This window comes from Oncorhynchus mykiss, chromosome 17 (assembly GCF_013265735.2).
Source record: "Oncorhynchus mykiss isolate Arlee chromosome 17, USDA_OmykA_1.1, whole genome shotgun sequence".
Lineage (NCBI taxonomy): Eukaryota > Metazoa > Chordata > Actinopteri > Salmoniformes > Salmonidae > Oncorhynchus > Oncorhynchus mykiss.
In genome coordinates, this window is record NC_048581.1 from 35,238,893 (window position 1) to 35,266,527 (window position 27,635).

Here is a 27,635-nt window from a genome sequence, read left to right on the forward strand (position 1 = left end):
TGTAGAAAATACTTTTCACTGTAGTTAAATTAATTTATAATTAGATTTCTTTCCTCAGCCTATTGTCATCGGTATTTTTGTATTTGGTGAGTGATAGCAAAGCAGTCGGTGCATTTTGTAACAATAACAAAGATGCTTAGAGAATGGTTGACTTGAATATAATGAAAGAGCCAGCAAGACATGCATAGAACGCAGTGAATTACATTTCTATGGCGCGAGCATTCAAAGTTCAAAGTATTTCAGGAATTGCAAAATGATAACTAATATAATGAAAGTTGAGAATAAACCATGAAAACATTGTGAATCCTGCCATTGGCTGTGGTGGTTGCTAAGGAGTATGTTTCTCCGTTGCTGCGTCGAATAGGCAATGAAACATCAGCGGTCACTGATCATCGCATCTATATCAGGTAGAACAACGCCTTTATCCCGCTTAAACATTTTATAATAAGACATGTCACTTTTGCAATGGACTGATGAAAATGTTTTTTATAGCCGAATGCATTTTTTATTATAGGACCGAATATGGCAGCCGGTTGCATTGTGGTGCCTCTCATCATACCGATTCGAATCCCCCCTCCTGGAAAAGCCAAGCATGAGATAGACACCACAACTCCTGTGGAGCTCAAATCAGGTGAAAACAAGCGTGTATCCATAATGTGTGGATGTTGCTAGAGTAAACATTAATATATATCATCTACCTCTTTTATGTTTGAACATTGTTTCATTGTTAAAATTGAGATCCACAATGCACTGATAGACAACATCTGCCCTAGATTCCAAGGTTTTTTGACAAACAACATATATTGCTGCCTAGATACCCAAGATGTCACTATCTACTACACTCTGGATGGTACTAAACCAGAGGTGACGAAGAGACCAGGGTTTGGAGAGAACAACACTTTGAAGTATAGCGGACCAATACGCTTACCTGAGGGCAAAGTGTCAGTCAAAGCTCTGGCTATCACCAGGTTGGATTGTGAAAGGATTCTACAAAAATATATCACACAAAGACATTTATTGTTTCATTGGCATTCAGTCTAGGGTCAAATATGATTGAGTTTTCCCTGTACAATTGAATCAACATAATAGTCCCAAAAGTGCAAACTCCAAGCAAAATCAAGGGTACCCTAAATGCTTATTTGACTGAGTTCTGGTGCTGTTATGTTATAATAATTGCTATTATGGATAATTGATGACTGAAACTGACCTTATGTTTATCTGCCTTAGGGATGGTCGAGAGAGTGCCATTGTCACCAAGCTATTTCTGGTGGAGTATGTGCCCTCAAACGAGCCACCTTCCATTGAGGACAAGGATGATAACTTTCTGAAGGAGTATGAACGAGACCTCTCTAGACAGGTATAGTCAGGCATATTTGCATGCCAACACTTCATTTCAATGTCGTGTGAAGTTTGACATGTAACGACAGCTTATGACAAGATATGTCACATTGCCAGTCTGCATTAAATTTGCTATGAATCTCTAAAACTTTACTAAAACGTCATGCTTCTTCACAGATTTTCCGGGGAAGCCTAGCAATGACGTGACATAACTGACACAACTGTTATTGCATGTTAGGCTACATCAAGCGCTAAGGCATTCTCATGAAAACTGTATGCATTACAATGAAGGAGCATTCAAACAAATGTGTTGTCATCTGCATCAATATTTGTTCTGAACAAGCTGAGGGGAAGCTGAGTATACCTTTACTGTGGGTCTATTGTATTGTACTGTTTCTCACAGGAGATGGGGACAGCGAACGGTTCTGGAGATGCCTCACTGAAGCTTCAAGGTATGTCTCACTGAATAACTTTTACTGATGAGCAATTTACACTGCCCAAACAACATCCCAAAGATAGCTCAATACCAATTTCCCTAAAGGGCTATTTCCCCCTCCCCTATAAAAATATTAGTGTCACAAAAATATTTGTGTACACTTGACCATACAACTGTCATACTGTAATGTAAGTACTAAATATCATATTCATGTGCAATGTGAAACACTGTTATAAACTCAATATCAGCATTTCTAAATGCTTGTCTCGATAAGTGCAAGCTGCTGTGTCAGTGCATACCATAGGGTTAGAATAGGATCTCTATGGTGCGAACACTGTCAAACGGACATGTACTATATATATGGAGATTCATATAATTCTTATAAACTTTATAACTTTCATAAGCTATCAATAATACCCTTTATAATATGAAGGGGATTCCTGATAGTTTATGAATGTTATGCAGTGTAAGAGCGTGTAAGTTTTGGTAATAGTTGTGTGTCCTCTTTAGTGCCAAAGACCTACCGGCCCCCTAAAGGTCCACGGTTCCTCAGCAGCCGTCTAGGGCCTGTGTCCCCTGCTCTGGAGCCCATGTCTTCACATCATTCTCAAACACTGGTACATTCACCAAAAATATATTGTGAATATTATTTAAGCAGTAAGGCCCGAGGGGGTGTGTTATATGGCCAATATACCACGGCTAAGGGCTGTTCTTAGGCACGACCCAACGCAGAGCCCTTAGGGCTCGAACCACCCGGTTTATAATTATATTTATATTATCAATTATATTATATCATTATTACGGTGATGATGGTGACTGGTTGTACTTTGGTCAATTATCAGAATCTGCTAAGAGTTAACAAATACATTGTGACCCATGCGGGAATCAAACCCACAACCCTGGTGTTCCAAGTTAGCCTATGGTCATTGTCATACCATGCATAGATTATCAAATCATATGAGCAAATACAGCTCCTTACTTAGAACGCCACAGAACATGAATTATTTGGTGTTAAATGGTCTTTCAGAATGCAAGCTTGGAAGACAGTCCTTTCAAAAACCTAACCAGCACTCAAATGTCAAGGATCCAAAGGGAGACAGACTTTCTGAGGTGAGTGAACAGAAAGCGAGAGAGAGAAAAGAAAGAGAAAAAGCATGAGACAAAGATGCAGAGAGATTATTTCTAATGGAGAAGCAAATGATCTCTCGCGACTTCTACCTTCTACCTTTCCCCAGGTGTGCGAAGTGCTTGAGCCATCGCCCCTCAGACCCCTTTGCCCGCTTTTGTCTGCAGTGCGGCACCGCTGTGCTGCCTGTGCCAGGCCAGAGGCTGCCACCCACAGAGGGTGGACAGGTATCACCCCAGTCCTAAAACCAACTTCTACTATTGATACTGCTACTATTGTTAACATTTTGTTGATGGCCTACTCTTTGATTGTGTGCACATTTTACAGTGTGGCATTTAACATTAGGTTCATTTTACTGTGTTTGTTTTATGATGCAGAAAAATGCCACCACAAAATATGATTTCAGGGAAAATCACAAATAGGATTTGGATATACTAAATGCAGTTTAGTGTTATTCAGTGTTTTAAGTAGTTTTCCTCCCTTAAGTCACCCAAGGATAAAAGGTCTGTATGTTCATTCAGGCCTTTCAATTCAATGTTCAATTTGGCCTGTGTGTTCATTCTTGCATTTCAATTCAATGTTTACCAGCCCAGGTTTGGGTTCTCCTTTCTATTTAGATGGGCTTGTGTGTCCACTGTAAAACAATGGTGCCTGTCAACACCCCCACATGTGTGGTATGTGAGGCCCCCATGAGCCCCCAGCTCCAGCCTCAGGCCAGCTTAAGACTCCAGGTAAATATCAAGTTTACTGCCACGAAAACTCCGCTTTCAAACACCTTGTGACTTTGCACATGTACACGTTTGAATATAGAATACTTTATTTGCAGGTGTGTTAACATTTACCTTTTCAATGCAAAGCAGTGTAAATGGATCATTTTTTTCACTTGCACTCTGTGTGTGTGTGTGTGTGTGTGTGTGTGTGTGTGTGTGTGTGTGTGTGTGTGTGTGTGTCCACTCGCTTCCTTTTCCTGTGCTGTAGAACAAGGTGATCTGTCCGTCATGTGGAACCGGAAACCCTCCGCATATCTCAACTTGTGTCACCTGTGAAACTAAACTACTGCAGCCACCCACTGTAAGAGCTCATTGATTGTATTATAGTAGCCTAATTATCCTTATTAGGCTTAGATTTAGACTTGTATAAATGCCTAGGTTTTTGTTGTAGTATGAAATTAGTCAGAAAGCAAGCAAACTACAAAAGAATGTAACCAAGTTGAATTGGGTAAACTCACTTCTCAAGTTGAAAAACCTCCACCCGCAGCATATAATTACTAGCCTTTCAAGGGCGCAGCTAGCGTTTCAAGAGGGCGTTTCAAGAGGGTGGTCACATTAGTTTGTGAGACATAAGATTTTCGTCATAGGCTAGTGTTTAGAGCGTTGGACCAGTAACCGAAAAGTTGCTGCCTGGTTTGAATATCCGAGCCAACAAGGTGAAAAATCTGTCGATGTGCCCTTGAGCAAGGCACTTAACCCTAATTTGCTCCAGGGTCACTGTTGTACTATGGCTGACCCTATAAAACATCACACATCACTGCACCTATACGGTGTATGTGACAATAAAACATATATACTGTACACATATACTTTAGTTATTGTATAATATGCTCCAGACTGCCAGTTTAATGTATCTACACTCCGAATATTTTATAGTTGAATATCAAGCTTACCTTCTGAAGAGTATCTCTCTCAACATATTGAGAGCGTGAACTACCATGAGGAGTTTATACAACCGGGTTTCTCCCATTCCGCTGCTACTATTACTAGTACGTAGCCACTGGGTCTGCAGGTTTTTGTTCCATCCCATCACTAACACACCTGTTTCAAATAATGATCTAGTCATGGATTCAGTTTGGACTAGTGGTATCAGTGGTGTTAGTGATGGGCTGGAATGAAAGCCTGCACATCCACTAGCTCTCCAGCATCCACCTTGTGAGAGACATTGTGACTCTTGTGCATTATCAGATGTTGCCCTACATGTTGTGATTGTACACATTAGATTTCCTTTCTTGAGAAGTCAAGGTGCTACCATAGGCTTTTTGACATTTTTCTGTCTAGGCTGTTTTGGGTGGTCAGAGTGCCCCGCCACTTCCATCTGGAGCAGGCAAGATGATGTCCTGTTCTAAGTGCAGCCGGGTCAACCACTCGGATGCGCGCTTCTGTGACTGGTGCGGTTCCAAGGTAAGCATACTACTTGCCCCAAGCATCTGTTCCTCCATCCATTCAACCTTCCATCCATTTCACTAAAACAGAATGTTGAAAAGCAGCAATGAGGCTGGTTCCACCAGGTTAACATTAGCCTCTAGCAATTTAAACTTCTTCCACTACCATAAACATACTTTTAGAAAGCTGAAGCAAGCACGCACATTTTCTCCACAAAGTGTACCTTTTATCCTCTGCCCATTTCATTCTCTGTTGTAAACTGGTGCCCATCCCTGCCAGCCTGGCCATTCAGTCAGCTGTTTGATCTGCTCCCGGTGCGGAGCGAGCAGCCACCCCTATGCCAAATTCTGTGGCTCCTGTGGGGTGTTTCTGGAGGGGCCACCTAGGGGGGAGTCACGTGCCAGCCTTGCCTATTCCATGGGGGGGAAACTGGAGTTGGAGCGAGTACGTCCCTCACCTTGCCATATTTACTCATATCTAAACAGGGTTGTGGGGTCAATTTCGTTTCAATTCAGTCAATTGAGGAAGTAAACTTAAATTCCAATTCCATATTCTGCTCACGGAGAATCTTTGAGGAAAATTGGAATTTCAGTTTACTTCCTGAATTGAAATGATATTGAGCCCCACCCTGATTCTAATAACCCTCGTTAAAAGGGCACACGTGTGTGCATGCACTCTTAGTCACCAAATGTGGTACAGTGGTACATTCTCTGAGTGTTTTGTTAGAGCCATCCTTTCCACAATTAAATAAATAAACATTTCTATCTTTCTCAATCTCTCCTTATTTCTCACCCCCCTCCTCTCTCTGTCTATCACTCTTCCTCTTTCTTTCTTTCTTTCTTTCTTTCTTTCTTTCTTTCTTTCTTTCTTTCTTTCTTTCTTTCTTTCTTTCTTTCTTTCTCCCTCTCTCAACAGATGTCCACTCACACCTCTGACGGTGCCACTGCCACCTGGCAGGCTGTGCCCTCCTCCGTTTCCCCCGGTGTGGCGTTGGCCCCGGCTCCAGCACGGGCGGACCAGCAGACTCAGACGGTGGGCTTGTTCTACCCGTCGGGCACTGAAGTCCACAGGAAGGGCCAGCAGGTGGCGCTGGAGCTGAGGAGACAGGAGCAGATGAGGGACCGCAGACCACTGCTCACAGCTATAAGCCCAGGCAGAGGTGACCACTAGCCAGTGCCTAAATTACTGCTAACTGGTGTAGAGTGAAGTTGCCCCTAGATGCTGATCTTGGGTCAATTTAGCATTTTCCCCACTATTGGTTAAGGTTAGGATTGGGGGAGAGGAAGTTGATCCTAGATCTGTTCCTAGGGGGAACGTTATCCCAGAGCACTACTAACCCTAATGGAGCGATAGAGGGAGAAAATCCGCAGTGAAGCCTGAACTGGCGACCATGTGGTTACAGGGCAAAAGCACAGGGCGAGGGCATTTTTTTGTGCCCCAAAAGCCCAGGCCTCCCGGCAGAGTTAGTAAGACACCTGCATAGACGGAGGTTATACAGTACAAGCACTAACCAACGCTACAGAGCTGACCACTTTCTCAATCAATCACATGTATTTTATAAAGCCATTTTCACATCAGCAGTTGTCACAACGTGCTATACAGATACCCAACCTAGAACCCCAACGAGCAAGCAAAGCAGATGCAGAAGCACGGTGGCAAGGAAAAACTCCCTGGAAAGGCAGGAGCCTCCTACTGTTTTATTGCTTGCACCACGAAGTAGTAAAATAAATGCTGGGGACTCTTTTTTTTAGAAACTGTCTCTGACACTTTTGTTCTCCCTTTTATCGCTCTCTCACTCTTCTCTAGGGTACTGGAGGAAGCAGCTGGACCATGTGTGTGCTCACCTGCGCAGCTACACTCAGAACAACACTGAATTTCGAGCTCTCATAGCGGAGCCTCGCATGGGCCGGGTATGACCAGCCTCTCTCATAACTAATCCGGGCTATAATCTTGGTAATACTTTACTGAAAACAAACACATACAGAATGTTTTATTAGCTTGTATGAACCTTTATGTACAGTTGAAGTCGGAAGTTTACACAACACCTTAGCCAAATACATTTAAACTCAGTTTTTCACAATTCCTGACATTTAATCCTAGTAAAAATTCCCTGTCCTTAGGATCACCACTTTATTTTAAGAATGTGAAACGTCAGAATAATAGTAAAGGATTTATTTCAGCTTTTATTTCTTCCATCACATTCCCAGTGGGTCAGAAGTTTACATACACTCAATTAGTATTTGGTAGCATTGCCTAAATTGTTTCGGGTAGCCTTCCACAATCTTCCCACAATAAGTTGGGTGAATTTGGGCCACTCCTCCTGACAGAGCTGGTGTAACTTAGTCAGGTTTGTAGGCCTCCTTGCTCGCACTCGCTTTTTCAGTTCTGCCCACAAATTTTCTATAGGATTGAAGTCAGGGCATTGTGATGGCCATTCCAATACATTGACTTTGTTGTCCTTAAGCCATTTTGCCACAACTTTGAAAGTATGCTTGGGGTCATTGTCCATTTGGAAGACCCATTTGCGACCAAGCTTTAACTTCCTGACTGATGTCTTGAGATGTTGCTTCAATATATCCACATAATTTTCCTTCCTATTTTGTGAAGTGCACCAGTCCCTCCTGCAGCAAAGCACCCCCACAAAATGATGCTGCCACCCCCATGCTTCACAGTTGGGATGGTGTTCTTCGGCTTGCAAGCCTCCCCCTTTTCCTCCAAACATAACAAAGGTCATTATGGCCAAACAGTTCTATTTTTGTTACATCAGACCAGAGGACATTTCTCCAAAAAGTACGATCTTTGTCGCCATGTGCAGTTGCAAACCGCAGTCTGGCTTTTTTTGTGGCGGTTTTGGAGCAGTGGCTTCTTCCTTGCTGAGCGGCCTTTCAGGTTATGTCGATATAGGACTCATTTTTACTGTGGATATAGATACTTTTGTACCTGTTTCCTCCAGAATCTTCACATGGTCCTTTGCTGTTGTTCTGGGATTGATTTGCACTTTTCGCACCAAAGTACGTTCATCTCTAGGAGACAGAACACGTCTCCTTCCTGAGTGGTATGGCAGCTGCGTGGTCCCATTGTGTTTATATTTGCGACCTATTGTTTCTACAGATAAACGTGGTAGCTTCAGGCGTTTGGAAATTGCTCCCAAGGCTGAACCAGACTTGTGAAGGTCTACAATTTTTTTCTGAGGTCTTGGCTGATTTCTTTTGATTTTCCAATGATGTCAAGCAAAGAGGCATTGAGTTTGAAGGTAGGCCTTGAAATACATCCACAGGTACACCTCCAATTGACTCAAATGATGTCAATTAGTCTATCAGAAGCTTCTAAAGCCATGACATAATTTCCTGGAATTTTCCAAGCTGTTTAAAGGCACAGTCAACTTAGTGTATGTAAACTTCTGACCCACCAGAATTGTGACACAGTGAATTATAAGTGAAATAATCTGTCTGTAAACAGTTGTTGGAAAAATTACTTGTGTCAAGCACAAAGTAGATGTCCTAACCGACTTGCCAAAACTATAGTTTGTTAACAAGAAATTTGTGGAGTGGTTCAAAAACAAGTTTTAATGACTCCAACCTAAGTGTATGTAAACTTCCGACATCAACTGTATTTCTATAACTGTAAGTTAGACAGGGTCATCATAAGATCATTAGTGTCACTAAGACATTAAAAAGGGTGTTGGCCTCCCGAGTGGCGCAGCCGTCTAAGGCACTGCTTCAAAGTACTTGCTGCATTACTGCAGATCCTGGTTCGATACAGGGCTGTGTCGCAGTGTACAGCGTTTCCTCCGACACATTGGTGCGGCTGGCTTCAGGGTTAAGCGTGCATTGTGTCAAGCAGCGCGACTTGACGGGGTTGTGTTTCGGAGGATGCACGGCTCTCGACCTTTGCCTCTCCCGAGTCCGTACGGGAGTTGCAGCGATGGGACAAGACTGTAATTGGACTGTAATTGGTGCATTGTAATTGGTGCATTGGGGGGGTGGGGAATGGAATTAATTGTACTTTTTTATTTATTTTTCTTCCTAGGGAGGGACTGTGGGAGGGGTCTCGAATGGTTGAGGGACAGCTATTGGGGAACTGTGGGGGGGATCTTGGAGGGTTCGGGTTCACGTTTTTTGGCATGGTGGTAGATCGGTCAACATGCCCTTGAGCAGGGCATTGACCCTGGATGCTTCTGTGTGTCACTCTGAATGGGAATCTGTTGGATGACTGGTATGATGTAGTTATTGAGCAGATTCACTGCAAGTATATTGTATGTTTCGAATATTCAATTAAGAAATATGTTTTTTTAATTAAATAAAAAGACTAACTACCAATTGGATATGACAAAATTGTGTGGGGGGTGTCATAGATGTTTATGACAAGTCTTACAACACATTATATCTGTAAGGTGTTATCATTATCTGGAACCAAACACTATCTGTAGCATTGGTTCCAATTCATGCAAATGTCCCTAAGAAGGTATTCATAAAAATATTCCTTATCCCCAGGACAATGGGGGAAACATGATCTTTGATGTATGTTCATGTGCTTCTGGTTTTTTTTTTCCTCGGTTCAAGATGGTTTCAGCTGTGATCCAGGAGGACAACTATGAAGTCAGTTTGAGGATCAACTTTGTCTCTGCCGGACTTGAAAAAACTAAGGTCTTTCATTTGTGCTATGCTATGACACTTTGAAATGGACACATTTAAATTGACATGCCTGTTATACATTGTAATATGTCACCCGTCAATCACTATTCATTTGCTAAATATTGTGGGATTCCTTGTCCTGTATAAAATCTTCCTTTAGTAAATTCTTCTTTGTCTTGTCTGGAGCATATTTCAGGCCAAACATAAGGCCCACAACAAATATTTTCTTAGTCCTGTCAGGTAGACGGGACTGAGAAGCCCCTTATACTATCAGAGAACCAGAACCTCAGCAGTGTGACGGAAGGCATGAGCGGCCTATCAGCCAGACAGACCAGCCTGGCTGAGAAAGGTAAACCTACCTACTTTTTATTTCAACTTGAGATATTAATACAAGCTACTGTCTATCTTATACTTATCACTCGGGGACAGACTACGTTTCTGTTTAGGGGGGTGGAGACTTCGCTAGTATCTTTCAATCAACCTCTCCTGCCAGACCCTAATTGAGCATCTGACGCAATTACGCAATATTTTATTTATTCTACTTTAGAGGATTTTTTTTGCAAGAGATTTACTAAATTTACATGCCTGACCCCCGTCACCATGGGGCATGTGTAGACCAATACACCAGAATCCAACACTACATGCTTGACTCTTAAGCCAGAATACTAACCTTAGTTATTCATTGACGTCTCAGAAGTATTGGTTTATTATTTGTTTTAGATCATTCTTTATATTCATGTGAATTTATTTTAGGTACAGTTTTATGTACAGTGGGGCAAAAAAGTATTTAGTCAGCCACCAATTGTGCAAGTTCTCCCACTTAAAAAAATGAGAGAGGCCTGTAATTTTTATCATAGGTACACTTCAACTATGCTTATACTTATACCTATACTTATTTTCCACCACAATTTGCAAATAAATTCATTAAAAATCCTACAATGTGATTTTCTGGATTTCTTTTCTCATTTTGTCTGTCATAGTTGAAGTGTACCTATGATGAAAATTACAGGCCTCTCATCTTTTTAAGTGGGAGAACTTGCACAATTGGTGGCTGACTAAATACTTTTTTGCCCCACTGTGTATACATGTTGTCTGGCTGTGATGTTGCTGTTAGAGAGTGAGAACGCTACCTCAAAGTCTGCAGCTTCCAGGAGAACAGTGAAAAACCTCAGTCAGAGCTGGACCTCTGACGTTGCACAGAAACCGCCTGTGAGTTGGAATTTTTCTTAGCTGAGGTTTTGGCTCAGACTTGGAACAACCCAGAAACAACCCCAAGCCCTTGTGGGGATCTGAGAGGATCACATATGGTCCACCCGGCTCTCCAATAGGCTTGGTAGGACTTTAGGCATATTGCTTTTGCCTGTCAAATCCTTTCAGATCTCCACAGGTACCGAGGGTTTAAGGGATTGGGGTTGTTTCTGGACCGAGCAATAGCTTTATACTTTTGTTTTCAGTCGTTTGTGCCCTTGGAAAAGTGCAAACTTTCCGCAGTGCAGTTCAGTTGAATCCAACTGCATTATTTCACGGGCATGATCTGTTTCAATGCACACATTCACGATGGTGCTAGGTCACTGCATATCTAACTGTAAGTGAATGGTGTTATTGTCCAATGACCTTAATTTTTTATGACAATTTATTTATATTTCCAAGCCATCCAAAGACAGTCTGCTTCTGAGGGAAGTTGGCCCAGACGGGAGGGGGGAGATCTCTGTGGTCCAGCAACTGCTTGATGAGGTAACTTAATCAAAGCTGGTAAAAGGAATGTTCATATTGAGATGCTAGTTAAGATTCTGTCTCGAAGGACCATGAAATAACTACACCGACTATAGCCGAACCGAACTGTACTACGCTGACCTGGTTGCACAGATTCCAGAGTTGCTGGAATCTTGTTACATCCATGTGAAAGGAATATCAGAGCCAGCACTGCAGCTTTCGGGTCGGCATGGTAGAAAAAAAAAATCAAATTTTCCATTGCGATGTTGTGCCAGGGTGCAGATCCCTCATGCCAGGGGTGCGCCGGGCACCCTGCCCTGGTTGTTGCTGTGCAGCACGAGCACCACGAGGTCCTCCCTGTGCTGGTACAAAGGGGAGCTGACGTCAACTGGCAGTCTGGGCCGTAAGTACAGTGCTAACGGATTAAAGTCATTCAGATTTGTATTCAGATTCCCCCGGAGAATCTTGTCGGAAGTTGTCTCCCGAAGTGCTATTACTTTAAGCCTGCTACACACTACGCGAACGGAGTGCCGTATTAATGTCCATTCTAAAAAATTCAGCGGCACAAAAACTCTACGCAAACTAAGCTCCGTCTGCGTAGTGTGTAGCTGCCTTTACATGTGCATGAGCTGCATCCAACCATTAATCGCACCGGTATAAATTTCATGCTGAAAATACTCTGAGGTGTTGGACCTGGGATTGTCATTCCTGTGTCTTTCCACTTTAAAAAAGGTTAAGTTTCTCTCTTTCTTCTTTCATAGGGTGAACAACACTGCTCTGCATGAGGCTGCTGCTCTTGGGAGTAAGGGCTTACGGTGTGCAGAGACACTATTAGGGTAAGAGACTACCAGCTATATATTTTATATCTGCATGCTCCGGTTTAGTGCACGCACGTAGGACAGCCCCAAGCCATTGCATAGCCCATATCAGGAATTTACTATTTCCAAAATACTGTACATCAGGGTTTCCCTGGGGCCACATTTAGTTGTTTTGCCCTAACACTACACAGCTGATTCAAATAATCTAAGCTTGATGATGATTTGGTTATTTGAATCAGCTGTGTAGTGCTAGGGCAAAAAACAAAATGTGCCCCCAGGTTGGGCCCCTGGACCGAGTTTGGGAAACCCTGCTGTACATAACCAGGGTCAATTCATTTATCCCATCCCAATTCTTCCAGATGCAACGCCAGCATTCGGAAGAAGAACGACAGAGGTCTGACGGCCTATGACTTGGCAGTCACTTCAGATTGCAGCCCCTTGGTGTCTCTACTAGCTGCTAAGATGGGTCAGGGCATGCTAGACAGACTGGTCAAACCCAGGACTCACCCAAACCTAGATGCATTCCGATGACAGAGAGAATTGTGTGCGGCCCCCAAATGGCACCCTATTCCCTATAGTGCACTGCTATGGGCCCTGCTCAACAGTAGTGCACTAAATAGGCAACAGGTTCCCATTTGGGATGCAAACCTTTTCTCCATGGTGGCCTTATTTTCTGAATTGACATTTCATCAATTATCTTGAATCTGTTAATCAATTATAATTTCCAGAAATGGGATTGATAAGGAATTTACCCCAACCTTATGTACTGTAGTGCTACAAACATCTACAACCGTTTGAGGAAAAACACCCATTTCTTGTAAATGGCTAATTTGTTAATACTAACAAAACATTCGATTTGAATACAGTTGCGCAATATAGTACTTGATGATAATAATAAATGGTACACATACTACTAGCTATAGTAACTAACACTAGTTCTAAGAGGCATGTACACTGAGGTCCAAAAGTATTGACAGTGACCCATTTTTTGTTGTTTTGGCTCTGTACTCCAGCGCTTTGAAATAAAACAATAACTGATGTTTAAGTGCAGACGGTCAGCTTTCATTTTAGGATATTTTCATCCATAGAAATTACATAACTTTTTGTAAATAGCCCCCCCAGTTTAAGGAACCAAAAGTATTTGGACAAATTCACTTAATCAGAAAGTATTCATACCTGTTGACTCATTCCAAATTTTGTTACACTCGGAATTTAAAATATATTACATATTTTCCTCTTACCCATCTGTAAACAAACCTCATAATTACAAAGTGAAAACATGTTTTTAGAAATTGTTGCAAATGTATTGAAAAATAAACACAGAAGTATCTCATTTACATCATACCCGTGTGTCTTTCTGGGTAAGTCTCTAAGAGCTTTGAACACCTGCATTGTACAATATTTTCCCATTATTCTTTATACAAGTCTTCAAGCTCTGTTAAATTGGTTGTTGCTAGACAACCATTTAAGGCTTGCCAAAGATTTAAGCATATTTAAGTCAAAACTGTAACTGCCATTCAGGAACATTCACTGGCTTCTTGGTAAGCAACTCCAGTGTAGATTTGGCCTTGTGTTTTAGGTTATTGTCCTGCTGAAAGGTAAATTCATCTCCCAGTGTCTGGCAGAAAGCAGACTGAACCAAGTTTTCCTCTAGGATTTTACCTGTGCTTAACTTCATTCAATTTTTTATCTATCTTGCAAATCCCCAGTCCGTAATGATAACAAGCATACCCATAACATGATGCAGCCACCACTATTCTTAAAAATATGGAGAGTGGTACTCAGTCATGTGTTGTATTTGCCCCAAACATAATACTTTGTATTCAGGACAAAAAATGTATTGCTTTGCCACATTTTTTGCTGTGTACTTTTTTATTCTGTACATGCATCATTTTCACTCTGTCAATTATGTTAGTATTACGGAGTAAAAGTACTGTAATTTCTTAACAGTTCACCCGATATGGATGACAATACCCTCAAATTAAAGCTGACAGTCTACACTTTAACCTGTCATTGTATCATTTCAAATCTAAAGTGCTATAATACATAACCAAAACATTTGTCACTGTCCAAATACTTTTGGATCTCACTGTACAGTATATATTCCAGCAAGCAAATTAAGACAATTCAGAATGTGAGTGATTTTGTTCTTTATATAATTGCCACTTGAGCTGTAGAATTATTCAGAAATGCGAGTGTACAAATTACAATAAAATATCGTCCTTCAGTCTCTTCTGTCGATCAACAAAAATAGCTCACCATAGGTTCTCACAAATATAATGACCAAAGAAACAGTGGCTAAACTGAATAGCACAGACATTTCCAGATGTATTTTTTCCTCCTTCTGACTGGATGCCTGTATAGAAATAAACCCTACAACAGACAGCGACAATTTGACTAGTACACTCAATATGGCTACCAGTTCACCAATGGAACGTTAATTTACATGGGATTGTCCATTCTAGTAATTGTATTTCTATGGCCCGAATACTGGCCTGTCCCGTTTCCTGTCTCACCGCCGTAGCCGCAGGAAGAAGGCGTGTCGGCACTCCTTGCTGTCCAGCGGGTAGTATTTGTCATAAAAGTCCAAGATGTACTCCTCAGTCTTGAAGCCAAACTTCTGGTATAGGAGCATGGCGGGGTTACTGGCCGAGACATGTAGAGTGACATCTTTTCCCATGCAGGTCTGTGGGGGAAAAGAGAACCTTGCCTGAAAATATATCTTCCCTTTTTTCAACCACTTAACATGTGCTGTTGTAGATCAATCCAAACCATTTAAGTGCATTTTACGATTATTTATTTATAGTCATTTCTTGAGCTGGTCTAAAAAGCACTAAGCGCCAGTACAGCAACTTTACTCTAATGCTTCAATGTTGTGTCAAGTTGGCTAAATGTCCTTAAGGTGGTGGACCATCTTTGATACACATGGGAAACTGTTGAGCAAGAAAAACCCAGCAGCGTTGCAGTTCTTGACACACTCAAACCGATGCACCTGGCACCTACAACTATACCCCGTTCAAAGGCACTTAAATCTTGCCCATTCACCCTCAATGGCACACATACACAATCCATGTTTCAAGGCTTAAAAATCCTCCTTTCGGCCTCCCTGGTGGCGCAGTGGTCTAAGGCACTGCATCACAGTGCTAGCTGTGCCACCAGAGACTCTGGGTTCGAGCCCAGGTTCTGTTGCAGCTGGCCCCGACCGGGAGGCCCATATGGCGGCGCACAATTGGCCTAGCGTCGTCCGGGTTAGGGAGGATTTGGCCGGCAGGGATATCCTTGGCGGGCCGGGCGCAGTGCACGCTGACCAGGTGCAAATTGGTGCGGCTGGCTTTCGGGTTGGATGCGCGCTGTGTTAAGAAGCAGTGCGGCTTGGTTGGGTTGTGTTTCGGAGGACGCATGGCTCTTAACCTTCGCCTCTCCCGAGTCCGTATGGGAGTTGTAGCGATGAGACAAGACAGTAACTACTAACAATTGGATACCATAAAATTGGGGAGAAAAAGGGGGCAATAAAAATCATCCTTCCCTTCATCTACACAGATTGAAGTGGATTTAACCTGTGACATCCTTCAGGGATCATAGCGTTCACCTGGTCAGTCTCATGGAAAGAGCAGGTGTTCCTAATGATTTGTCCACTCAGTGTGTATTACAATGCCATGTATGATGGCAGTGTGGCTTAGAGTCTATAAAAGCTGCACTTAACCACTTTTTATGTAGACAATTTAATTATTTAATTGCTGCTTGCAACTTGAGTATTGTTGTTTATAATTATTATTAATGATTTTGTTACCATACCTGAATGAGATGGTAGATCATGAACGTAGCGATTCCAGCCCTCCTCCACTCGGGATGCACCAGCAAGAAGGAGATGTAGGCCTCGTTGTACTTCACGTCCGGCACCATGAACCCAAAGCCGATCACCACCTTCTTATAAAGGACCACGACGCTGAAGTCTGGGTACTGGAGACACTCGGAGAGATCCACTCCTGATAAGAGAGCCAGAGAGAAAATCAGCCGTCAATCTAAAACTTTGAGGGAAATAGTTTAAAGTAGAATAAATATGCACATTGTTGTATGCTTCCATGTGATTTATTTTACAAGGACAATGTTTCCATCGGCATTCACATGAACATATTTAAAGGAATATTACACTTTAAATCAATGTTTGTCAGATGTTTTATAAGTAGTCTAATATCAAGATGACTCCATGTCCCACAACATGGGTTGTGAAGATCCAGCAATATGCCTCAACCCCAAATGAATGGAAAAGATAAGCACTGACTAAACTCAGGAAATTAGACTATGCTCATCTTTTCCATTCATTTGGCATTGAGGCATATAGCTGGATCTACACAACCGATGGCCTGGAACATAACTCGACACTAGCCAACTTGAAATCTGTAAACATCTGACAGACTTAATAAAAAAATTAAAAAATGTCCCTTTTAAGTTCCCAGTCTGAAATAGGGCAGGGCGACATGGCCAAAATATCATATCAAGGTATTTTAAAAAATGTGGACAGTATTTTATGTTTTTGATTAATAAAAGTACTAGATTTGCTTCATGAGTAGTGTGTGGCAACACATATATACTAAATTATTTCAATGGGTCTATCTCCATTCGGATTGTTTTATACTGTTCAATTCAACTTCAACCTAAAATAATTTACTGCATTTCCATCAATTTCTGCATTTCCTACCCTCATCCTACCCCTATCCTACCCACTGCCCTGAGGATAGGAAACTCTGTCACCACCGATAAATCCACTATAATTGAGAATTTCAATAAGCATTTTTCTACGGCTGGCCATGCTTTCCACCTGGCCACCCCTACCCCGGTCAACAGCACTGCACCCCCCACAGCAACTCGCCCATGCCTTCCCCGTTTCTCCTTCTCCCAAATCCAGTCAGCTGATGTTCTGAAAGAGCTGCAAAATCTGGACCCCTACAAATCAGCCGGGCTAGACAATCTGGAAAGCAGCTGCGGTCATCCCCCTCTTCAAAGGGGGGGACACTCTTGACACAAACTGCTACAGACCAAAATCTATCCTACCTTGCCTTTCTAAGGTCTTCGAAAGCCAAGTTAACAAACAGATCACCGACCATTTAGAATCTCACCGTACCTTCTCCGCTATGCAATCTGGTTTCAGAGCTGGTCATGGGTGCACCTCAGTCACGCTCAAGGTTCTAAAGGATATCTTAACCGCCATCGATAAGAAACAATACTGTGCAGCCGTATTCGTTGACCTGGCCAAGGCTTTCGACTCTGTCAATCACCACATCCTCATCGGCAGACTCAACAGCCTTGGTTTCTCAAATGATTGCCTCGCCTGGTTCACCAACTACTTCTCCGACATAGTTCAGTGTGTCAAATCTGAGGGCCTGTTGTCCGGGCCTCTGGCAGTCTCTATGGGGGTGCCACAGGGTTCAATTCTGGGGCTGACTCTCTTCTCTATCTATCAATGATGTCACTCTTGCTGCTGGTGAGTCTCTGATCCACTTCTACGCAGACAACACCATTCTGTATACTTCTGGCCCTTCTTTGGACACTGTGTTAACAACCCTCCAGATTGAGTTTCAATGCCATACAACTCTCCTTCCGTGGCCTCCAACTGTTCTTAAATACAAGTCAAACTAAATGCATGCTCTTCAACCGATCGCTGCCTGAACCTGCCCGCCTGTCCAGCATCACTACTCTGGACGGTTCTGAATATGTGGACAACTACAAATACATAGGTGTCTGGTTAGACTGTAAACTCTCCTTCCAGACTGACATAAAACATCTCCATTCCAAAGTTACATCTAGAATTGGCTTCCTATTTTGCAACAAAACATCCTTCACTCATGCTGCCAAACATACCCTCGTAAAACTGACCATCTTACCGATCCCCAACACCCTACTCAACAAATTGGATGCAGTCTATCACAGTGCCGTCCGTTTTGTCACCAAAGCCCCATATACTACCCACCACTGCGACCTGTACGCTCTCGTTGGCTGGCCCTCGCTTCATACTCGTCGCCAAACCCACTGGCTCCAGGTCACCTACAAGACCCTGCTAGATAAAGTCCCACCTTCTCTGCTCGCTGGTCACCATAGCTGCGTCATTACGTAGAATACATAATAACGTTACTCAAATTGACTGGCCATCTCGGCAAAAAATATGATTTGACATTTGTTCAGGTACAGACTCCCACTCTTTTCTGTACTTCTGGCTGTACACTTTTGATTGAGATATATTGATTGATGTAAGTTCTGTTCAAGATCAAACATTCGTGACCAACTATATTCATTGGGTCTGGCTCGTCGAACCCGTACTAATGCTGCTGCAGTCAGCCAACAATGATTTGCAATTTGCTGAAATTGCTGCTTGCCTGCTGCTGCCGTCACTCACAATGCACTATTGCAGCCAGGCATGTGTGTTGTGACTGAGTGTGACAGAGAAAATCGTTTTTGTGTCATTTAGAGGGAAAATGTGTGCATTTTAGCATTTGAGTCACCTTTCAAAAGTTGCTAAAAGTTCCAAACAAATGTTTTAAAAGTAGCTACATTTGTTGCTTAGGTGATTTAAAAAAAAAAAGTTGACAGAGTAGTCTGAAAAGTTGATAAATATAGCAACAAAATTGCTAAATTGGCATCACTGGTGGGACTAGGTCTGTGTGGAAATCAGCATGGAGAGAGAGGAGAGGGATGACTCAAGTAGCGGAGTAAACTATAAAAATGGACACGGCGTATCACATTTAACAAACCAAACATTCAAATACCGTTATACAAGGTAAAGTAAAAACCCCAACCGGTATGTGCATAAATACAGTAAATAATAGTAAAATACGGTATACCGCCCAGCCCCTAGTCTGAAATGTAAAAATGATCAAGTAAAATAAAAATCCAAACATGATAGTATGGCCCTGTTCAGTCTCCTACCTGGCCAGAAGATGTCGTGGCACATGGAGTTAATGGAGGGGATGTGGTTGGGCCGGACGTAACAGTAGTCGATGGGGGCCTCTGGATCTGGATCCCAGAGGGGTTCCTTCCTGTGTGGGTAGGCACGGATCTCCGCCAACAGCTTCAGCTTCATAGGCTTATTCTCGTAGTCCCTCCTGGTGATGGATTCATTAGTGCACACAGTACCAAAACGTTTTGCAATGGAAAACATTTCGCAACAAAAACAAGTTTCTTATTGGAGAAGTTCAAATTGTCAATCACCGTTTGTCCATTTTTTTCTCGCGATTTGGTGTCTAGTGAATATGACCCAGGAGATTGGGTAGAAAACAAATGCCATGAAGAGGCAACATGATCTTTTTATTTGTGTGTCAGAGAGGAATGACTATTCTTCACAATGCATTTCAATCTGAAGGTAATAAAGATATTGGGCACATCCAGGGGCACGTTCAGGAGGACTACATACTGCACATGACAGAGAAAAGCGTCATGAATAGAGCCACAATAATATTGATTCCTTCCATGCTGTGATTGTTATACCTCACCTTGAGTATCAGGGTTTAATTACGGGTTAATGTCATAGGTCAGGTGGTCACAAATGTCTCTTACCATATTAGGGGTATATGGCTGCATGTGGTGTGCCTCATGAAGGAGGTAAGGGCGTGTGGCATACCTTATGAAGGGTTTGAGAGTGCGGGAGGTGTACGGGCTTTTGATGCCCTGGTCTACACTGGCGTCCAAGCCCATGATCCGGTGCCAGAAGGAAACTGTGGGCTGGTGGTACCCTCTTCTGCTGGACACCGTTGTCTAAAAGGGATCAAATGCATTCCATAGACATGTGATTGAAGCAAAATATGTATCACGCATGTGATGTAATGTGTTTGGAAATATTCCAACCATTCCTCTCGTTTTTGTTCTTCTAGTTCGTGACCGCTCATAACAAATCGGAATTTAATCGTAATAATAAATGCCACAAAGCAGACTTTTTATCGAAAGCGACCAAGAGTACAGAGAGTGCATACATTTGTGTGCGTGTGTGACCTGTGAACGAATTTGCCATCTGTGCTCATGGTAGTGAAGGTGTACCTGGAAGCGGTCGAGGATTCGGAGGTCCTGGCTGGTGGTGCGGTACTTCCCCGTGCCGGAGCCCCCGTAGCGGCCCTGTCCCCCGTACACCCCTCCCACCAGACTGAGGGTGGCACTGACCGCCTGATCGATGTCCAACAGGGGGAGCCCTCTCTGGCGTTTGGCCTGCCTCACCAGTAGCTTCCTGTGCAGCCGCTTGGCCTGCGCAGTCACTGCCAGCGCCTGTGGACAGGCCTCCAGGCGCCGCAGCAGCACGCGCTCTTCATAAAGGCTGAGGGGGGCAAACCGGGGCTCTGAGGGAGGCAAACCCTCCCCCTTCTCTGTTAGGACTCCCCTCCTCTCCCCGCCACCCCACACCCCCCTGGCCACGTTGGATTGGCCTTTGCCGTGCCCCCTTCTCTCGTCGTCTTCATCGTCCCGGCCCTCCTCTTCATCACTCTCTGCTTCCTGCTTGATGTGCGCCCCTGGTCGCAGCTTCTTGCGAACGAAAAGGGTGCCAGTGCCCAGGGACATGCTGGATGAGGGGATATACTCAATGCCGGGATCGATGAAGCCTTCGCCGTTCAGCTCCTCATCATCTGGAGTTTCAAATCAGAAATGGGAAATATAAACAATACATTCTGTGAGATTTCCAGACATTCGCTGATTATTTCAACTAATTAAATACCACTTAGTTTTTGAGGAATATGATTTATGAAATGTTGTACTGTATATCCTATAAATAAATTGATATTGGCATGGAATGCACCTTGGAATATTGCTCCATTGTTGACTTTTTTGTTGTCGTTTGGCCCACCCACGAATCTTACATTGTGGTATTAAATGCTATCTGACACCATTTCTCATCTTGCCCCTGTGGGCCAAATTTGGACTGCTCACCACTAAAATAGTAACTGTATTCTGAATGGTTCCTTTCATTTTCTATCTAGACTAAAAATTCCAAGATCAAGGGGACCCCGACTTCTTACCGTGAAAGAGTGCCATTGGTGGCATGACGTCAGGGATGAGGTCAGCCTCCGACAGCAGGCTGGGCGTGGCTGAGTGGGAGGCGGGGGTGCCGGGTGCAGAGAAGTCTGGAGAGGGCGACGGCGAGGGGCTGGTGAGTGGCGTTCGGTCCGAGGAGCTCATTGAGGAGAAGTCCACCACCTCGCCTTTCTCCAGGACAAAGTCGGGTCGCCTCCCACCGCCACGGCCGCTGAACTTGACAGGCGTGGAGGAGGCGCTGCGATCCATGTACCCCGCCGCCTCCTTCTGCGCCCGCCGGATGTCCTTGGCCTCGTGGGTCCGTGAGCGCTTTTCTTTCAGCTGCATGGCACACTCCACCGGATTACGGCCCGCGCGCTTCCGTAAGCCTTCCACCGTGATGATGGGCTCTAGGGTTGGCTTGGAGGCAGCTGAGAAAGTAACAAACACCAGCTAAGCAAAAATGGTTAAACAAAAAGGGCTCTAAATGCTCAATCAAAAACACATGCATGTACAGTCGCCTGGAGGGGTGAATTTATTTGGACTACACTTCAACAGTAGCTGGTTATCCCTCAAAAACATGTAATTGATTCGCACAACAGACTTTGCACAATTCTGCAAACTGCTTAGGGTTAACTACCTCTAACAATAATTTAACATTTGTAATATCCCTGTCATTTTTAAAGTCACGTCCCCCCTTGACTTTTCCTAAATAAGTCTATTTACCACACAAAATAATCCTTTGGTTGTGTCTGAAAATGTGAAAACTTAATGTTATTTATGAGTGTTCCGCAGTTCACCTTTAGACTTTAGGGAGGCCACAGAGGACTTGTCCCCATCTGGGCGCAGAGTGGGTGGACGGTTCTGCACCAGCTTCCACCAGCCTGGCTCGCCAAACTCCTGGGCCCCTGAGCGAAAGAATGTGGGGCTCCCCACCGACAAACAGCCCGCTACCGTGCTCCACCACGTGGAAGTCTTCTTTCTGCAGGTGAAGCATCAAAAACTCGATCCATTTACAAAATACTAGACTTGTAAAGAATAACTCAAACATAGCTCTTCTTTCCACAAAGGTTGGGTCAAGTTCCAAATATGTCCGCCCTTGATATTCTGATAATTGACTGAACAATTATCAGGTTTTCTGTTTACATTTTTAGGGTTGTATGCAAACTTATCAAAACCTTACCAACTGACAACCAAATTAAGGTTGTTTTCTTTCTAACCTGGTGCCCAGTAGGAAGGTCCAGTGTCTCCCAATAAAGGCACAGATGTCCTCCTTCCATCTAAAGTAGCCTTGACGCCCCATGCCCTCCAATGAAAGATTATACATGGCCAACATAACAACCTGAAATAAAACAGAAAACACACCGAACTGCAGTGAAAACCAGGAAAATAATATGACATTCATTCAGTACTAGAGGGCGGTTGCCCAGAACAAATATAATCAATGAAAAAGTCTACAGCAATATACAATATATAGTACTCTGCAATTTTATACTTGTTCATACTCTAGATAAGTCCCATATATTTGTATTAAGGTGTTCCTCTTTTGACCCTGTTCATGTTCTTATTATCTTACGTAAGCTGCACTGCAAATCAGTTCTTTATAGTGCTTCATTGTGGCACATGTACCTGTTGCCAGGTGAGTCTCATCCTCTCAAAGGTCTCCTTGACATCTTCTGTACAGTCATAGCAGGTGAACTTGAAGAAGTTGTCTCCTTTCAGGTAGCTGGGTTGCTCTCCGTGCAGCTGTGCTGAATGGTGGGGATGAGAATAAAAAAGACTGCTAAGAGACAAGGCATTCTGTTCATTTCATTCTCATTCTTTATTTGAAAAGCATGTACGGTGCAACAGGACACGACATGACATCCAAATATTGAACAGCAGCCCTTTAGAATATGTATGAATGGACAGATAAGGCAAATCCCAGTGAAATTACAGAGGAAATAACAGCGTAAAATATACTCTGTCCAAATTGTAGTGACAAATTTGCAATTGTTAAGTGATATTGAGAAAGAACGATGCCTCGTCGCAGGGAGAGGTCGATCTCCCCCCCAGGGGCTGCCTGGCCCTCCTCTCACCGATGGGGATCCACTTGTGGCACTTGTCGCAATAGAAGGCCATGTCTTCATTCCAGCCACCCTCGGCATCCTCCCCCAGATCGCTGTTGAGCGAGTCACCGCTCTGGTCGTGCGAGAGGTCCACCGAGGCCTGGTCTTCCGACTCCACGATGAGCAGCGTCTCGCCCTCCACCTCACCCTCCTCCAGCCCCTCCGAGGCAGAGGTGCACATGGCCTCATCTTCCACTTGGCTCCTCTGCTCAACACCTCTTTCCATCATAACCAGGTGGTCAGACAGTCTACTCCTGGGTAGAAAGAGTGAAGAGTTTTAGTTTTACCAGCCACAATTGGGTAAGGACATTTTCAAATAAAAGCAGTATAATTCAGGGATTCCCTATTCTATGAGAGAAATCATAACGTTGCCTACTACCTAACTAAAGACTATGTATGGCCTACCTTTAGGGCTCAAACTGCATGCCACGCATTGCCCTATATGTTTTTCAAAACCAGTGACAATCAATAGCTATCCAGAAGGGTGGCAACGGCTTCTGCAGTGTCAGCTAGTTTACTTTTCCTCCAAACCCTTAATTGATAAATCATTGGCCAGAGAATCTACAAGGATGTCTATTGTAAAAGGCAATTTCCATAAAGACAGCCCAGCCTAGTTCGAAAACAATCTATGGTGTACTACATTGCTTTATCAATATTTCAACACGTACAATAGCCATACTACACGTGGCTACATAACAATTGTGAAGGCTGTCAAAGAAGTTGTTGTTATGCCTGGGGTTGGTCGGAGCCCTGCTGCCCCGATTCTCTCCTGTCGCGCTCTGCCTTGAGCTCCTTGGTCAGACTTCTTTGTTGCTCGAGCACTCGCAGGTTCTCTCTCTTCCTCTCCAAACGTTCAATGTCTCTAAGTACTCCCGCATGAAGTCTCTGATGAAGAACAAACAAAAAGACCACTGTAAAAGCTATCTAAAATTATGCCTAGAGGTGTTGTTTACCTCATGGTCCCAGTTTTGCTTGAGATGCACTTTTGCAACGGTGCTCACCGTAAGTATCACAGAAATGCCCAGTACAACTTTAGAGGTTGTAGACATAGCTAGCTATCTTGTATTGCATGTAGCCATCTACCGTTAGCTGTCTGTTAGCAGAAAAGTATAAAGATGCTAACTCTAGTTAGCTAACATTGGCTAAAAGTAATGTTTCTGCTTACAACTCTCTCAATGTAGCTAGCTTAGTTGCAACGGATTTTTGAATGGGACACATTGTACCCTACTATGACTTCTTGCTAGTTAGCTAGCTAACGTTTTCTATGAATTGGAGTGTACAGTAATTGAGCTGGTCCGTAGGCTAGCTAGCTAGCTAACGTTAATTGGTTACCTCTTGATCCCAGTTTTGCTTGAGATGCACTCCTGCAACGGTGCTCACCGTAAGTATCACAGAAACACCCAGTACAACTTTAGAGGTTGTAGACATAGCTAGCTATCTAGTATTGCATGTAGTTTGAAGACAAAGGGTATGGCTAAACTAAGAATTGGATAACGTTAGCACAGGACATCTCAGTTATGTGTCGAGGTCGACGAGTTTAGGCTGTAGAGTGGAGTACCGAATCAGGAGACAGTCGAACAAATCGATTTAGACTTTCTAAACATTTATGCAATTAATAATAATTTGCAAATATTCGGGACATATGACACGAATTAAGTCATACAAAATGTGTTTAAAGTCTTCAATATAAGTTGCATAAGTGGCTAAATGTGATCCACACTGGCTTTGAGTAAGGCCAGTATGTCTATATTACGCGGATAACTCAACACGTCAGCCACTACAGGGACTGAAATTACTGCAACACTTAACAAAAAGCTGCAGTTAGTTTCGGGAATGGGTCGCGAGGAATAAGTTAGTCCTAAATATTTCCAAAACTAAAAACATTGTATTTGGGACAAGTCGTAATGAAATTGAGCAAGTTGATGTGACTAAACTGCTTGGCGTAACCATGGATTAGTCAAAACATATTGATACAACAGTAGCTAAAATGGGGAGAAGTCTGTCCATAATAAAGCACTGCTCTGCCTTCTTAACAACACTATCAACAAGGTAGGTCCTACAGGCCCTGTTTTTTTGTCGCTCCTGGGCCCTGTTTCAGAAAGCAGGTTTAACAAACTCTGAGTTTAAACCTGGACTCTGAGCTGTCAAACTCTGAGTTTTCTTTTCAGAACAGCTGATAACAATTAGTTCAATCAACTCTGTTAAATTAACCCTGAGTAAAGCACGTGCATGAGGAGCTAAAAAGCCCTCATCAATGGAACACAGATAACATGATTCATCATCACAACAGGATAAAAAAATGATCGAACCTCCTACTTCTCTCTAGTGGAGTTAGAAATATGAATACATTGTAACGACCCTGGGTTTATAAGCGCGGACATCGACTCTGCCGCACGAGCATGCTTTTGCGGCATAGTCGATAGCGCGCCGGACCTCGAGCTCGAAGGTCGGGGGTTCGAGACCTGCTCCCTGCTGTTACATTACAAAATATTTAAGAAAAAAAGTAACAACAGCAAAATAACGTGAGCTGGCGTGGCAGAAAATTGCTGACCGAGTCAATGTGTTAATTAATTGAAAAAAATACGTTTTTATCTCGTGTTCCACTTATTCAACATTTTATATAGTGTGTGTGTGCGTGTTAAATATTTATGCAGGTGCAACCCAACATGCAGAAAACGTACTTGGCATCAACTGAAGATGAAATATTTAAAAAATATACTTCAAACGGGTAAGGTATCATTTCTTTACAAGCAATTGTGATGGTTTACCCTACCGTACCTAATTAAACAGCATTCAGTGGCTAAATTCAATATATTTATGTAGTTAGTGAAATGTTCTAAGCAAAACAAAAGTTTGATTTTGCAGTCATTCCCAACACTGCCAGTATTTCATATTGTCTATTTGAAAGTAACGCCTAAATTCCTTCATGCATACAAGTCTCCAAATGTTGTGCTTACTGGACATGTTCAAATTTGACCTCCCATTATAGCCAATAGAAAAAAGGCTGAGGGCTGAAGAAAAGGTGGGGGTCCACCACCACTCCCGAGGCTAAAGAGATGGCCCTCAGTCAAAACAGTGGGAGACCTGTTGCTAAAGGCATCTCTGGAGGAACCTCATCTGACCCAACCACCCCAAGGGTGGGCCTACCTAAGAGGTTACTTATTAAAATGAATAATCTATGTACATTCATCCTTTTGCCACAGTGTTACCTCAGTGATTCCCACCCATCCATCTTAGACACTACTTGGCACAAGGATTTTCTTGCAGCGATACAATTCTATGTAATTGACTGCTGTTACTTTTTCAGATTCTTAGTTGTCCTTCAGACATCATAATCTATTTTAAGGTAACTCTTGAGTTATTTATTTGAAATTCGGATGTGGCCTGCACACTGTAAAAACAAAATTCAAACTATGTGTGGCACTTTTCTGGGTAAAGTTATTATTTAACTGTCTAATCTTCATCTGCTACCAGCTACTGATGGTGTAATCTGTCTGGTGGAGCCTTCTGCCATAACAGACCTCCATGCAGTTGTAAGTACTCTTAGTACTCCACAGATTTTTCATAATGGGTTAGAGTAGAACGCCAACATTGTTAGTTTTCATTACAGGAGAATGATGAAGACACCTTGTTAGCTGCCACAGGGAGGGAAGCTACAGAGAGGCCTATTGAGGTAAAAATAACAGCTAACAGTTGATGAGTGTTATACCATAATAAAACGTGCACCTTTTTCCTCTAACAGAGCAATGCTGGAAATTACAATGAGGAAGAGGGTCCATCCACCTCCACAGTACAACTTACGTAAGATGTTATTCAGCATTTGCCCATGATTTACAATGAAACTAAGTAGACCTGGCACTGTGAAATTCAATGTCATTTTTTTGTGTTCCTATAGTTCCCTGTGAAACAGCTGTACTTAGAGAAACAAATTTAAACATGTAATTTAGAAATTGACCACATAAGGCTGCAGATGCAAGAACATAGAAATACAACAGCTGGAACATCAGTTAAAGGTGGGTGAGGTGCCCACAGGTGGATGATTTTACTTGGTTGAACAACATAAATATTAACTACTGTACTGCATTTGCACTGGCAAGAAATAAAGACTCCTTCATAAAAAGAAAGGCATTGTCTTTGTTTGACACTGGGGAGGTGATGGGTCAGTCGGAAATGATGGTAGCATATTGTGTCTCTTCCATCTGGTGTGTCAGCGGGGTGGTCAGGCTCATTATCAGGATTGTTCACTGGTTGAATAGGACATTGTTCTCTAATTGTGGCAATGTTGTGGAGAATCACACATGCCACACAATGTCACATG

General features: G+C 43.0%; 3 protein-coding genes and 1 long non-coding RNA gene across 6 annotated transcripts; 2 read left to right on the plus strand and 2 right to left on the minus strand.

Annotated features, from left to right (window-relative positions):
- The first annotated feature begins 3 nt into the window (after window positions 1–3).
- On the plus strand, window positions 4–13,561 carry dzank1 (double zinc ribbon and ankyrin repeat domains 1). 3 transcript variants are annotated; one of them, XM_021568303.2, is made up of 21 exons: window positions 4–407; window positions 515–631; window positions 815–968; window positions 1,228–1,357; window positions 1,742–1,790; window positions 2,285–2,391; window positions 2,802–2,884; window positions 3,010–3,127; window positions 3,518–3,631; window positions 3,879–3,971; window positions 4,952–5,074; window positions 5,336–5,500; window positions 5,972–6,215; window positions 6,863–6,966; window positions 9,619–9,702; window positions 9,922–10,039; window positions 10,805–10,899; window positions 11,341–11,424; window positions 11,679–11,806; window positions 12,165–12,239; window positions 12,581–13,561. In XM_021568303.2, exons 1-21 carry the CDS (start codon window positions 368–370, stop codon window positions 12,750–12,752), a joined length of 2,397 nt encoding a protein of 798 aa, XP_021423978.2. In that variant the 5' UTR covers window positions 4–367; the 3' UTR covers window positions 12,753–13,561. The 3 variants fall into 3 exon arrangements, with proteins under 3 accessions (XP_021423978.2, XP_021423979.2, XP_021423980.2); XM_021568304.2 differs by having other exon boundaries at window positions 2,312–2,391; XM_021568305.2 differs by lacking the exon at window positions 5,336–5,500.
- A 793-nt stretch (window positions 13,562–14,354) lies between these two features.
- LOC110493806 (cysteine-rich protein 2-binding protein) lies at window positions 14,355–23,570 on the minus strand. The gene is made up of 10 exons (XM_021568302.2): window positions 23,288–23,570; window positions 22,839–22,960; window positions 22,430–22,551; window positions 22,010–22,191; window positions 21,215–21,640; window positions 20,247–20,824; window positions 19,834–19,967; window positions 19,143–19,318; window positions 16,017–16,207; window positions 14,355–14,907 (listed from the first exon to the last, which is right to left on the minus strand). Exons 1-10 carry the CDS (start codon window positions 23,544–23,546, stop codon window positions 14,734–14,736), a joined length of 2,364 nt encoding a protein of 787 aa, XP_021423977.1. The 5' UTR covers window positions 23,547–23,570; the 3' UTR covers window positions 14,355–14,733.
- On the minus strand, window positions 23,013–25,015 carry LOC110493810 (protein PET117 homolog, mitochondrial). The gene is made up of 3 exons (XM_021568308.2): window positions 24,650–25,015; window positions 24,050–24,202; window positions 23,013–23,571 (listed from the first exon to the last, which is right to left on the minus strand). The coding sequence occupies exons 1-3, from the start codon at window positions 24,743–24,745 to the stop codon at window positions 23,566–23,568; spliced, it is 255 nt and encodes an 84-aa protein (XP_021423983.1). The 5' UTR covers window positions 24,746–25,015; the 3' UTR covers window positions 23,013–23,565.
- Window positions 25,016–25,302: 287 nt separating this feature from the next.
- On the plus strand, window positions 25,303–27,418 carry LOC118940403. The gene is made up of 3 exons (XR_005036966.1): window positions 25,303–25,879; window positions 25,972–26,045; window positions 26,307–27,418. It is a non-coding gene; the product is annotated as an uncharacterized LOC118940403 (long non-coding RNA).
- The last annotated feature ends 217 nt before the right edge of the window (window positions 27,419–27,635 follow it).

Coding starts and splice junctions, on each gene's coding strand:
- dzank1 (XM_021568303.2), top strand. CDS start 368: ATGAAACATCAGCGGTCACTGATCATCGCATCTATATCAG. Junction 1,358..1,741: donor AACGAGACCTCTCTAGACAG/GTATAGTCAGGC, acceptor TGTTTCTCACAG/GAGATGGGGACAGCGAACGG. Junction 2,885..3,009: donor AGGGAGACAGACTTTCTGAG/GTGAGTGAACAG, acceptor ACCTTTCCCCAG/GTGTGCGAAGTGCTTGAGCC.
- LOC110493806 (XM_021568302.2), bottom strand. CDS start 23,546: ATGATGGAAAGAGGTGTTGAGCAGAGGAGCCAAGTGGAAGATGAGGCC. Junction 19,319..19,833: donor ACTCTCAAACCCTTCATAAG/GTATGCCACACG, acceptor ATCCATCACCAG/GAGGGACTACGAGAATAAGC. Junction 14,908..16,016: donor TGATCTACCATCTCATTCAG/GTATGGTAACAA, acceptor TTTCCCCCACAG/ACCTGCATGGGAAAAGATGT.
- LOC110493810 (XM_021568308.2), bottom strand. CDS start 24,745: ATGTCTACAACCTCTAAAGTTGTACTGGGTGTTTCTGTGATACTTACG. Junction 24,203..24,649: donor AGCAAAACTGGGATCAAGAG/GTAACCAATTAA, acceptor GTTCTTCATCAG/AGACTTCATGCGGGAGTACT.